Genomic DNA, 14,061 nt, shown 5'->3' with positions numbered 1-14,061 from the left:
TTTGCTTTGATTTTATCAGTGTGCAGTGAAGCGGGTTGAGGACACAAATTAATCACAAACCTGCAGGCCCTCGTGCAGAGCTGTGGGTTAAATTCTTCCCAACGCAGAGCCAGCAGCAGCAGGGCACTGCTCACTTGTAGATGCTGCATTTCTGGTAAATGAGCGGATGGAGCCGTAGACATCACCACTGCCTTCCAAAGACACCAGACAGCCTCCAGTTGAGCGTGCTCAAAGAGGAAATGTCAGAGCCTGTTATTTCAGAGATGCAGAAGCAGGGAAATGGCCAGTCTCAGAAGGATTGTGCTACTATAGATATATAAACCAACCAGACTGCTCTGGAAGAGGTGGTGCTTAATCTCTATCAGCGTTTGCAAGACAGGTTCACCGCATGCAAAGTGCACTAAAGGAGCTGGTAGGACACGTGGCACAGCAAGGGTTGTTCTGCATTGCTTGTAGGACATACTTGAAATTTGATCTTGGTTATCACAGTTCTTTGCATTGCAGCAGGATAGGTGAGAAATCGGGTCCCTCTCTGCTGACTGCAGCAGAAAACCTAACAGCAAGCCTCTTCATTTCCAGTGGGTCGGTACTCACATCTCAGCTCACCCCAGCACCAGTGCAGAATTCACACCTTGCAGACGAGCTGCAGATGGGGACCCAGCTGGGATCTACACAGCACTCCTCTTGGACATCCAAGCCCGTTGCAGTTTTCCTTCCCATCCTTTGAGGCTTCTTCCTTCCTGTTAGCAAGGATCCCCACCACAGGGCTCCTCACACCAGACCAGGGCTCTCCAGAGCAGCCAGCACCGGCAAGGCTCCTGCCTCCATGTCCTGCAAGCAGTGTCCATGGCAGCCTGCCCGCCCGGCACCCACCGCCCTGCAGCGGAGCGAGGAGTGCTGGGCACCGGTGCTCATCCAAAGTCAGCAGGGCGGACAGCTCCCGTCCAGCCCCCGCAGTCCTACCGGCAGGAAAAGGATCCTACGCTCCCAGTTCAGCTTTCTCTGCTCAGTGAACCGTTTGTTTCTCTGAAGACAAAGAGGAAAGCAAAACATTCATCCGTCATTCAATCCCTGCGATTCCCTTTGGGCTGTCAACGTGTGGACACAAACCATGCTGGAGAAGGTGAAGAGAGTATGTTTATTTCTGGTTGAGGACTGATTACAGCACTACGGTGGATAATGTAATAGAATATTTTTATACTCTTGGAAGAAATCTAAGAATAAATACGAAAAAGTAGAATATTTTGTTTCCTCCATCTCTGGCGATGAGTGATGATTAAGCGTCGTATTTACAGAACAGTTATCATTCTCTAGGCTCTGTGCTGAATAAATATTATCTTGAAAGGGTAAAAAAATCCATTGAAATATTTTAACTCACCACAAAATTTAAGAAAAAAAAAAAAGGAAAAGAAAGAAAAAAAATCCTTGTATCTGTCCACAGCGAGGGTTAGTTATGTGTTAGTCATGGACGCCGCGCAGATCGCTGCCCAGGACAGCATCCTTCCTCCTGCACAGCAGCTGCTCCCCGCAGGAGAGGTCTCGGTGCTCTTCCTCGCTCTGACCCATGAGCTGCTACTGGTTCTTCAGGCTGCAACACAGAAACGGAGCGGGGTCACCCTCAGCCCTGGTGCTCCTGGTTCGGGACGCGGGGCCCTGCTGGGTGTCCCTTGGCTGAGTTTTTAATGAGAGCAGTGAGGATGGCTCAGCTATTTAAAATGTTTGGAATTTTTAAGCATAGAGTTGGGTTTGGTGAAAGAAAAAGGGCGCTTTCCTTGGATCTTCATTTTAAAAGTATGAGGCCAACGCCGCATGCACACTCACCAGCGAGACACAGTTTTGGCCAATGAGGAATTTCCATGGGTGACATCAGACTGATACCTGCAGAAATTGGGCTGTTGATGCCTTGCATTAAGATAATGAATCTATACACCCAGCACCGCAAAACCAAGTTGCACCATTCCGGGGCTTTCACGTTATGATCAAAACAGCAGATGTCAGAGATACTTTTATTTTCCCTTACTTTAAAGGGAAGGGAGACAATTTAATCCTGTAATGAGAGAAAGTATTACTTGCTGCTCTTATAAGCAGTGTAATTATCCAGCTGATCTCTGGAACCACTGAAATAATGACAAATTAGAATGCCTTTCAGTTCCATCTACCTTCTATAACTATTCATCTTCTGGAGTTATTATCACTCCAAAGGCTTCCTTATATTTTAGGCAGTAGCCACCATATATCACAGAAAACACGTAGAAAATATTTCTGCTGCCAACAGAAGTTGCCATCAGCCACAACAGGCAGCAAATCTTTGTTTACACTTTCTGAAATAGATTGAAAAAGATGTGGAAATGCAATCACAGTGAACAGTGACACTGGTCCAGGCACGATATTTACAGTATTCTGATTAGCTGCGATTGATGAATAGCCAAGCAGCTTATGTTAATAAATGCCCCATTCCAATTAGACATCTGTGTTCTGAATCAGGAAAGAAAAAAATGGAAACGAGCCCTTGCCAGCACGAAGCCTGCTGTCACTGCTCCTGAGCAGCCCATTAATCACACGGGCTTTGCAGGATGCCATCCCACAGCCACGAGAAGGGCTGGGAGGGAACATCCTCAGAGTGGTCCTTCCAATGTGGGCTCAGCCCTCAGTCCCTCCTTCTGGGCAAAGTTCCTCCTGAACCAGTCCTACAGCAGTTCTTTGCAGTTGATGTCAAACCACAGAGAGTGAAGAATTATGTAGCTTTCAGCCTGTTTGCAAGCAAGAAGGAGCAAGGCCAGCATGCGTTCTGGAGGTGATACAACCTTTCTGCAGCTCCTCACAACCCCATCTTTGGGTTGCCACCAGTCCCTATAGAAATGGTGCACTGGTCATGGCCACTGCTGGATTTGGGGGAAGGAGGAAGGGAGAAGGGCAGATTAAAAAAAACCCAACACATCTATTTCTAGAAAGTAAGTCAAACAATGACTCAATCACCACTGCACAGTTCATAAATCCCTAATTAAAGGTTTAGAGCTCCTCCCCGCTGCAGATGTTCCAGAGTCCAACTCCACTCCCTGCTCAGCATGCCTATGCACAGCAGTGCCATTGGATTGCAGCTCCAGGCAGCACGGAGCTGAGCACTGCTGATGTTGCCAGAAATGGGGACCTTGAAAGAAATGTTCTTCTCTATCTGTTTGGAGAGCCAGGTTCCTCCCTTTGTCAAAAGATAGTTTTAAAAGATGAATTTTTGCTTCATTTTCAAATACGCAACTTAAAACATCTGCATCCTGGAGAAAAAGTGGGAGCTAGCACTCATTACTTTGCTCTGAAAGTTCATTGATCGGAGGGATAAAGACAAGCTCAGTACCAGCTCCCTCCTCCTACATTTTTTATTCAACACCAAAACATCACCTGAGGCACTTCCTGATACTTTTTCTCCACCATCGTGTGGAGATGCAAAGGAAGGGCTGAGCCCCACATCCCGCAGAGCACCACCTGGGAGCTGCTGTGTGTTGGGTTATTTAAAGCAGCTCCAGCAGCAGCCTGGATGTACGGTGCCCTCTGGAGAGCTCCAGAGATATAATAAGTATCTGCTCCTCATCTCAGTCCTCATAAACATTCCTCTCTGCCAAAGCAGAGAACTCATCTCCCTGGTACATTGTGGATGCTCCCAGCTTCCAGCCTGCAATCACCACACTGCCTGTCCCAAGCTAAACCTCTTCCCTAACAACTCCTTTTTTACGATATTAAGGATGACAGCTACATAAAATGTTTTGTTGCCTTGGCAACTGCAATGCACTAGCTTCAATCTGGGTTATGAGGAAGAGGACAGCCTTGACACTAACCCACAGTAATGAGAGCAGCACAAACCAGTGGGCAAGATGCTGGGCCAGGCACTGGGAGGAAGAGCTCCCACTGCACATAGCTCTTTGCTTCCCTGCACCCATACAGAGGACAATGAAGATACGAAGATGCTTTTAAACAAAGAGCAAAATCTGGTTACGCACTAATTATAGGGTGGAAAGAGCCTTTGTTTTGCTCAAACCCAAGCTGCTGAGCCATTGTCTCCCATTCTTCTGCACTTCCCTACAGTTGGGTAGTGCTCGGGTCCTTAGGCTCGAAGATGGTTGTATAAGAATGAACAATGGATGGAGGAAATGGAATAATCAGAGCAATTTCCCATAGAAATTGGTCAGACGAATGTCTCTAATTGGCATTCCATTATTACATTTGTAACACACTTTCCTATGAATTTATTACTTTGTTTTTCTTTGCACTTGTATGCCCACGAAAATCATTAGCAATGAGTGATAAGAAACTAAATTTAGAAAGACAGATAAGAATATTAATTTGTAAAAGGGGGAGGTCCTCAGAAGAACGGTGCAAGTGCTGCAGCTTTGGAGCACCTCCTGTGCTCCTCCTGCTCAGACTTTTGCTCCAAGCCAAGGACAGCAACCCAGCACTCTGCAGCAAACACACTCCGCTGGGCTCCAAATTCAGCTCAGGGAAAAGGATGAAGCAAAGTGCCTTTGAAGGTTTTGTCAGCTGGAAAGAAACTTTTGGGAAAGCAACAGATGAAAAAGGATTGTGTAGGGGCTGAAGATGGGACTCCACGAACCGCAGGCGACTGCAAAACAAAGCGGAAGGTGCGGGCACCAAACAGGGAAAGCCAGGCACCACCACTCACTCCATGCAGAACAAAAGTAGTGCATCTTTTCTGCACATCACTGCTTCCTGTCCACGAGGCTGCTTTGATTTGAAATGAACTCCTTTTTCCTTTGCAATAACAACAGCAGCAATGACAGCGATAATAACACAAACACCAAGAGCCTGGCAGGGGAAGGATAAATTACAGCTCTGAGCCCCAGCAGCACACTGCAGCTGCTCCCACCTCGGGTTTCCAACAGGACGAGCTGTCAGCTCTGCTTCCAGCAGTGACACTGACACTGATCCATCAGCACTGTCCCTGTGCATAACCCGGAGGGGCAGAGCTGCCACACACACCAAGGAGCAGGGAGATAGGGGAGGGGGCTGCCTGGGGCTCCCACGTCCCACTCATGGCAAGGAGCAGAAGGTCCTTGCACCACACAGCATCACCACTTCCTCCTGATAATTAAGATGTAAGTCCAGGAAGTATTTGGAATGGTCTGAGAATAAATAGGACAGAGCTAAAGTGAATAGCTCAAAGAACCTTTGAAAGTCTGACATCAGCAAGGGAAGGGCTGCACTTGTCTTTTGGTGGCTTAAGCAAAGGGAGACATTGGCACTTATTGCTGGATCATCACTGAGACCGCCCGTAAAGCTGCCTCAGGTACTTCAATAACTAATGACATCTTTATGTTCCACCTCTAATCTGGGCAGCCCTTGGTCCTCCAGCCTGAAACCATTCCCAAAGCTCACATGTAAGTGTATTAAGTGAGATTAGTTCATTAATCTGCTCCTTGGCACCGTGTCTCCTTATCACTTCATTTTAATAATTTGCACTAATTGACAGAGCAGGAAACTCCTAAACTCAGGAACTTGGGCAGGACATTTGCTGTAAATCACTGCACATTTTCACTTGGAAACGCCCGATCCTGTCCATCCCCCTCTGCTGGGGCGCTCAGCACACCAAAGGGGCTCTCAGCGTGGTGCAGCCATGGGTTCCTGCAGCCCCCCAGCGCACACACAGAGCACCAGCAGCCCTCAGTGTGAAGGACTGCATCCTACAATGCCTCATCCCCCAGGCAGGCACGGGTGGGCAGAGGGCCCCGGGGCGCGGCGGTACCCACTTGGTCTGGTGCTTGGAGCCCTTCAGGTGCGCGTGGTACTGCTCTATGGAGTTCAGTGTGACGTTGCAGATGTTGCACGTGTAGCTGCGCTTCAGGCCTGCAAAGAGAAGCCACGTTTGTTAGCTGTGTACCAGCTGAGCTCGGTGCAGTCTGGGGGCTGTGCAGGGAGAAAATGCACCTCTGTGCTGCAGGAAACAGCCTGTGCTTGTGCCATGCACTGCTCAGTGTCAGTGCAGCAGATGGAGGGTGCCCATGGGTGAAAAAAGCATAACCCTTGCCCCTTCACAAGCTTCTGATTGATCAGAAGTCACTCAGATCTCGTGTCTCATTCCCAGCTTCCTAGACTTTTCTCCTTACAGCAACCTCTCTATGTACTTTTCCAGTCTGAGTTATCCAAGTGCTGCTGAAGCCTGAAGTGTTTGTAAAGGCACAGAACCACACAGGGCTCGGAGGCATTGCTCGATGGCAATGCCATCCCACCACTCTCCTCTGGCTCTCACAAATCATAATTCTGCTCAGAATAATGAGGACCAAGGCCCCACCTATTCCCCTGCTTTCTGGCAGTGTGCACAGGTCAGGGCCATTCTTTGTTGCATTCGGAGCCCACTCCACCTGGGAGCTTTTTTTTCCCATGAGGATCAGCGCATCTATTCAGCTGAGCTCAGCTCCATGGCAGAGGCAGCAGCACCATTGGGCACCGTGGATGCACGGCAGGGACAGCTCTGCACTCAGCCCCGCGTGCTGTGCCAGAACGAAGGGCAGAACAAAAGCCATTGCTGGTTTCTATAAATGGAGCAAACTTGGCAACAAGACACAGAGGGTCGGTACAACTCTCAGCGAGGGCGTCCTGGGAAAGGACGAGGTTCTCCTCTGCAAAGAGTGTACAACTTAACTCCATTCTTCCTTCACCTTGGGAAAAGAGTACAGTGGTTGCAAGGAAGAATTACAGAAACAGGCACTCCTGTGCCTCACCTAACACGTTTGCACCGCAAAGACAGAGCGTGGCTGAATGTGCATTAAACGCCCATTTCCCTCCTGCACATCCTCGAAGCAGAGATGGCAATCTGAGTGCTCTGACTGCTGCTATGTAGGGCGAGGTCTGACATAAATTAAGCACATAAACACAGACCTAAGTGTTCCCAATCCCCGATTCTGTTGTCTCCCTTAATAGTCTGCGTGTAAGAGAGTGGTTTCTGCTCTCCTCCTCTCTTTTGTTATTTAACATCCCAAGAATTCCCTGTGCATCATGGGCAGTATTAGCATTGCTGCATCAAACACACATCCACGTTACAGTAAACCGTTGATGCTCAAGAGATTCTGTCCTGTTCCCCTAGAAAAAAAAGTAGGGCATTTTAATTTCCAGTGTCAGGTTTCTGCTTTGCACTGATTCACTTCCATGAAGATATGAACAGAGCATTTCAAGCTTAACTGAAGGGTTCAACACAGAGGTGTGGGATTCCTACCACAGGCTGCAGTACTCCGTAAGTACAGCTTTAATGCACCCTGTGACGGCTGGCTTTGCACAGTTATTCCTGCACTGGTCCCAGGCAGAGCAGGCTGCTAGGAAACTCCGTCCTGTCCACATTCACATTCACTGTGGTGTCCTCGTGACACATCAGCATTCCTTCCCCTGAATCATGACACGCGTTCATGTAAAATTGAATGCACTCGTATCCATTCAATAAAATATTAACGAGTGAAGTCATTAATGTCATTCTGCATAAAATGCATTAAAACACACTCCAGGAGAGCACTTGTTAAATCACATTTTGCTAACTAAAATTGACAGCACAGAATGAAAAGTATTTATAAGGCATATGAGGAAATTATGAGCCAGGAAGGAAAATCAAACTCAGCTCCTCGCCTGATTTTGCAAGATAGCACCCACACCTCTGGGAATTCATCCATGCACAGAGAACACAAAGGCTCTGGGTGACGGCATCCCGTGCAGCCACTGGTTCTGCCCCACAGCCCCACAGCGCCCCACGAACAGCCCTCGGGTGCTGGGGCCGAGCACCCACAGGTTGCTGCTACACCTCATACAGACACGAGGAATGGAACTGCTCCTGAGGCTCTTCCTCCTCCCCCTCCCCCCTTTCTCATTTCAAAATATGACTTCAAAACTGCAAGATGAGCACTTGGCAAGAAGAATCAATGCTTTTGTTTCCTATAAATATCAGTTGTCCAAAAATATCTCTCTATTCTTATTTCTCGAATACGCATTCGTATTTATCAATAAATATTTTATTACAGCCATTATCAAAACATCAAAGGCTGCTGAAATGTTGTGCTTCGACTGACACTGCTCATCCCCGGCTTACGTAATGCATCAAAATGCTCATCTCCCACAGCAGTCAAAATAGAATTAATATTTCAGTTGCAGTGGGAAAGCTGGGAATACACGGAGAGGAAATGAGTTGGCATTCTCGCGAACACTGAAGCTGCAAAACGAACAGGGGGAGCAGACAGCATGCGGCCACGACCCGACCCTGAGCTGCAGGACACCTGCAGCAGTGCCCAAACTGCCAGCACCAGCCCTGGACGCTGCTCCAGGAGCACTGCACGGCCCCATCCTCCATGCAGAGCAGCCTGCTAGGAAGCACAGATCCCTCCCTGGGCAGGGCACTACCCTCGGACCGAAGCTCTCCTAAGCAGGAGCCCAACGATTTGTTTACAGCTCATGACATCCCGCCCCGCTCCCAAGCGTGGCACTTCCACGTCCCCGCGTATTTCCGCGCAGCAGTGACTCAGCCGCGTGAATCATTCACGGGGTTTGAGTCACCCCGGGCAGCACCCGGAGGGTCTGCGTAACTGAGCAGGAGATGGAGAAATGCACGGCGTCCTGCGGGCCACGGGCACTGAAAGGGAAATTATGTCGTTTGGCAAGGAAAAAGAAGTTGTCTTAAATTGTTAACCCGAGGTGGCCAAGCCAGGCTGCTCCCATGTGGTGCTGCAAGTCAAACCTGCACTTTGTGCTCAGCCCGTTTCAGTCAAATACATGGTGTGCGCGCTGGATTGTAATTGGAGACCGCAGAGCACACTCTTTCAGGAAGCCCTCCCTCTCCTCCCATCATTACATCTCTATACTAAAGAGCAGCTCTGCTCGGAACTCAGGACGAGGCCGCATCCTCCGGCGGCTCAGAGCAGCGCATCCCAATCCGGGCGCACCGGTGCAGCCCCACGCTCTCACCTCGCAGCTCGCCCAGGTCCAGCGTCTTCCCCAGCTGCTCCAGCAGCTCAGCCCTGGCCGCGTTCTTCTTGTGCTTCTTGCCGTCGTAGTGCTGCTGGGCCATGACGGGGTTGTTGAACCACGCGGCACACAGCTGGCAGTAGCGGTCCGAGTCCCTGCGCGGCTGCGGGGGGGATGCTGCTGGGGGCCGGTCCGCGCGGGGCTGCTTCAGGGAGCCCAGGGTCTCTGCAGGAACAAACACGTGGACATCAGTGCTGTGCTGCACGAGGATGCGGGACCCCACGGCAGAGCCCGTGATGGGCACGGCGAGGAGAGAGCAGCAGTTATTTCCTAGAACGGCTTGGGTTGGAAATAGTCACAGCGATGCCATCAGCTGCTCGGGGTACACAGATTTATAGCTATCTCAGGATTATTGCTTTTCCGTGTACTCGGTCTTGGAAAGAACAGGGAAAGCTGCCACAATTTTAGTGTCACAGGTGAAAAGTCTGCTCAGCAGTCATTCTGCTCACTCAAACATCACATGATGGGATGACAAATGCAGCAGCCACGACCTTAATTTGGTCCCGTTTCCCCTCAGATTCACTGCCAGGCCATCTAGGGTCACCAACACGACCTAAATAACTCCAAGAGCAAGAAGGGTGGCGAGTCCCCACGCCGTGGAGCAGCCCCTTGCTTGCTGTTGGTTACAACATACATCATAAAGCCTTGGAAAAACAGTTCAAAGTACAGTATAATGTAGATAACATTTTGGGATACAAAAATGCACAGCTGGTAAGTAAATATCGCACCTCACTGAAAAATTCCTTTTTTTTGGTGCTATGTTTTTTACAGATGAGACATCTGATATCTAAATAATTCACAGCGTCCGCTTTGTGCTGAGAAGGGGCAGCTTTAAGGCTCAGAGCACAGCATTTTCTGTCTGCGTGGCTCCAGAGAGTTCACATTGCTGCAAATCTTCTGCTGACCTGCCCGGAACGCACATCTATTAACTCTCCTGATAGAAATTGTATCTTCCATCTCATGTTACTTACAACCTTATCTATTTCCAGGGCTTTATGAGCCTCTATTGTGCTGACAGCCGCCGGGGTGTCGGTGCTCACTGCCCAGAGCACTGCTGGTGGTCCTCCCACCCAGCTCTGCTTTGGAGGAGCACCAGCACGGGAACTTTCTCACTTCATCCAATGTGCCCTGCGACGCACACAGCGCTGGCAAAATGAACTCTTCGGGGTGTTTGTTAATAAGATGACAGCCGTAATTGACTCCTGCTGGCGATGTTTGTTCTCCTCCCTACCATCCAGCCAACCACCCACTCACTGCCTTTGGATTTATTTCACCCTGCCCCCCAGGAGGATTCCCATCCAATCCTCACGTGGCCTCTGCGTTACACTGCAGCACACCGGGAGAGGTTTCCCTGCTCCCCGCCTTTGGAGCACCGCAGCAGCGGTCAGACCGCAGTCTCAGAGCAATGTGCTCCCAACTGCTTCCAGCCCCAGGCCCTAACGTTAAATCTGATGGATCTGGTGCTCAGCTTTCTCCCTGTTTGTATGTTAGCTGCCGCCAGAGGGGAACCACGGAGGTTCAACTCTGCAGAGCTGGTGGTGTCGGCAGGAGTTACATCTCCTGCTCGTTAGGGAGACCCAGCGGCAGCTTCACTGCCGTGGGCTGCTGCAGGGCTGAGTGGTGCCCCCACATAGAGCCCCCAGCTCAACACCCCCAGCCCCACACCCACCCTGAGGTCTCCTCTCAGCTCTGCATCACAAAACATTTCCTCCTCAGGGCCACTTTACAGCCCTAAGGGGTGCTGAACCCATCCCAACAGCCAAGAGAAATGCCCTGCGTGTTCCAAATCCTGCAAACAAACAGATGAAAGCTGACTTCCCACAAAGGTGGATTTATCATTCTGATATCTGGTACATTACAAGAACAGAACAGGAAACATCACCATTCCCCGAGCAGCAACATGAACATTAATAATAAACATTCCCAAGACATCTAACGTTAAAAATATTGCTCCGTCCTAACACACAAACATAAAAGCTGTGAGTTTGACTATTTCAAGTATTTCAAATGCTGAACAGCTCAGACACTCTGCCTTACATTCCCCTGTACTGTGGGAGGGAAGCGAGAAGCCTTACTTCACTGCATGATGTGAAATGCAAAGTTGGAAACACTTGGCACTCTGGTGGTGAACTAATGCTTGACTTCTTTTGCATGTACAGCTTTTTGTTCGTAGCTGTGTGTAAACGGTGCCCAACCCATCATCACTGCCACTATCCAAGAGCTAAAGGAGGAGGAGGAAGCAGCTGAGCCCCGGACAAAGGCACTGCGTGCTCTGCTCAGGGAGGAGTGAAGGCAGCAGCTCTTTTCCCCCGCAGTCCTCTATAATTCATCCTGGTGCCTGGGTGCACACTGATGGGTGTACTGTGTACATACTGTGTACATATGACTGCAGAAATTCATCAGAAATGGCAGTGACACAACGGCTCTGAGGGCTACAACCTCAAACAGGAGAAGCAACAGAAAATCATTGCCAGTGTTCCCCTGTAGTGATGAGACACTGCTCTTCCGTTCTGAGAGCCCTAACGGTTCGGGCCCTCCTCCCTCCTCTGAAAGCAACACAGAGAAATTGGAGGTCTGTGTTTCATCAGGATGATAAAATAGACAGGGAAGGTGTAGCCCTGTAAAGAGGCTGAGAATAAATCTAATTTTCTATGAGACTTGATGAGACAAAAACCAGAATATTAAAGAGGGATTTGCTCAGCAGCAGACTGCAGCCATCAGCACGTGCTGAGCATCTGCAGAGCTGGGCTGCAGATCCAGCAGGAGGAATCTCCAGCATCAGGGCTGGGACAGTGCCCCTGGGGTGTCTGCTAGGAGCTTGGGGTCCTGCTGCCTCTGGGAACTTGGTGCCAGGGATGGAAATCCAAATACAGACATTTTGCAAACGTTTCACTTCTGTTGAGTGTATCACCCATTTGTCAGATTCCTTTACTGGGAAACACTGCTCCTCAAAGAGCTCCAGAATTCTGCCTGGATTCCCCCACAGCTCCGACTGCACTCATTAGTCTTCATTTTGTCCCCTCAGCTCATTCCGTTGCCGCACACCACAGAGACATCTGTGCACCCGTGTGGATGAGAGGACTTCCAGAAATAAATCTGTGCCAAGAGTTTCACAAATTCACTCCTCCCTTTACAATCAGAGCGCTCCATTAAGCAAATGGTCAATCCAGAGTTCTCCAGTGATGCTGGGCAGCAGGAGATGTGTCCATGCAAACCATAAACCAGGCGCTGCCATCTGGAGACTGTTTCCCATTTTGGTGCACTCAGCACTGCTGGGATGGAGCAGGACATGTCCCAGTGGAAAAGCATCGTGTCCAATGGGCACGTTCCTCAGAACAGCTGGAGAGCCACAAGGAGCTTGTTAGCATATTCCTACACCTCTGCTTCATCAGATCAAGTGTCTGGAAGACACGGTGAGTCCTTGAGTTATTCCTTCCCAGTGATTACTGCAGCTCAAGAGCCCATTACTTAGAGAGCGTGTGGTGCAGCTCACTTATTGCCTCTGTGAGGCTGATTCGGGTGATCAGAAAATCAAACGAAAACACAATGCAAAGCTGCAGCTCTCAGAAGCCACTGCCTCAGGACAGGACATCTTGCTGCTGACTGACCATGCACTTCTCTGCCTGCACTCACTCACTGCAGCCAGAGACCCCCAGTTCCACATCTGTGAGCCCAAGAGATAGCACAGCTCCCAGGTGCCCCCCAGGACCTGCCCTTGATGAGCCTTCCCAGAGTGCCCTCGTTAGTGGGAAGCAGCTTGCCACCCACTAACACACCCCGTGCACTCCCCAGGGAACAGCCATAGCTTCCTTCAAGTCAATCCCAACAGAGGACCAACGATGCTTTCTGCATCAGCATCATCAGTCTGCAAAGTTAAAAACAACAACAAAAGCACACAGACAGAAAAAAAAAAAACCCTTCCATCACCATTTCTGGGATTTCTGCACGCCTCATTAGGCAGGATGTAAAACACACAGCAGCGTTTATATCCTGCTCTAAACCAAGTGCCACCCATAGCAGCAGTGCAGAGCTCAGACTGTGGGACAGCGCAGCGATGGCAGTGCAGGTCCTGCTGGCAGTGCTGGCATTATGGGCAGGCATAGCACAGCTGGGTTATCTGACTGCAACATTTGACTTTTCAAATGTGGAAGTTAATAGTCTCGCATCATTGGAACCACCGTGGAGGAAAGCGTGAATGCCCATGTAGGCGAAAATCAAATGGTGATCGATCCAAAACATTTTTAAAGACTGCATTTCCCTCTGAGGTAAAAGCAAATGGGATTCCGCTCCGTGCAGTAACAGGAAAGGTTTATTACATGCATTAGCTAAGCTGTCAAATAACTTGTGATGGTTACGGCCACTTGCGCCCGGCGGAGCTGCTGCCTTTGAGGGAGCAATTCATAAACACAGAGGTGGGGATCTGGCAGGAGGCAGCACCAATGAGCACCCAACTGCAGGCAAAGCAGCAGTGTCCCCTGCTCCCCCCACCTACCTGTGGCTTTCAGGGCCGGCGGCTCACCTAGCAACAGCTTTAACCTTTTGGCATGGATTTTCCCTTGGTAATGTGATTCAGCCACCACAGCTGAGGTAAAGGACATGTTACACAGTGTGCAGCATTTGTTCTTATCCACCGAGTCACCGTCACTGCCCTGGAAGGAGACAGAAAACAAGAGAAAGAGGTGCGTCATCCCCAGGCGGCGTAGGAAGGGAGGAGGGGGACCTGGGTCATGGCAGGGATGAGCAGGATGGAGGCAGCCATGTGCTTCCCTCCTCCTTTGTTTTAAACCAGACATTCTTCCAGCTCCTGGCGTATCAGCAGAGCAGCACATACCCTGCTTGAGAAGCTGCGATCTTCATTTCACAACTCCACAAGATAGAAGACAACCCAGGCACCGTGGCTGGTCCAGTGCTGGCCACCCAGCAAAGATGCTCTCAAGCAATGGTTTCCTTCAGCAAACCACAGCACCCAAGCCAGCAGCACCACGGTGACACAGCCACACGCCGGGGCATGCCATGAGCCCCAGCAGCCATGGAATGGGTCAGAGGCACTGAGTGGGG

At 49.9% G+C, this 14,061-nt stretch overlaps 1 protein-coding gene across 1 annotated transcript in view; it reads right to left on the bottom strand.

The window, feature by feature from the left end:
* Positions 1 to 742: 742 nt before the first annotated feature.
* ZMAT4 (zinc finger matrin-type 4) overlaps positions 743 to 14,061 on the bottom strand; it is a 35,285-nt gene continuing 21,966 nt past the window's right edge. The window contains exons 4-7 of the mRNA XM_065747161.1: positions 13,496 to 13,652; positions 8,944 to 9,168; positions 5,754 to 5,850; positions 743 to 1,588 (exon numbers count right to left, since the gene is read on the bottom strand). Coding sequence (XP_065603233.1) covers positions 1,573 to 1,588; positions 5,754 to 5,850; positions 8,944 to 9,168; positions 13,496 to 13,652 — 495 coding nt within the window. The 3' untranslated portion in view covers positions 743 to 1,572. The remainder of the gene's footprint in view (positions 1,589 to 5,753; positions 5,851 to 8,943; positions 9,169 to 13,495; positions 13,653 to 14,061) is intronic.

This window comes from Cyrtonyx montezumae, unplaced genomic scaffold, assembly GCF_038088225.1.
Source record: "Cyrtonyx montezumae isolate F1298 unplaced genomic scaffold, pur_monq_1.0 scaffold_42, whole genome shotgun sequence".
NCBI classification, from domain to species: domain Eukaryota; kingdom Metazoa; phylum Chordata; class Aves; order Galliformes; family Odontophoridae; genus Cyrtonyx; species Cyrtonyx montezumae.
Note: the sequence above shows the minus strand (reverse complement) of the source record. Positions and strands in the feature narration are given on the sequence as shown.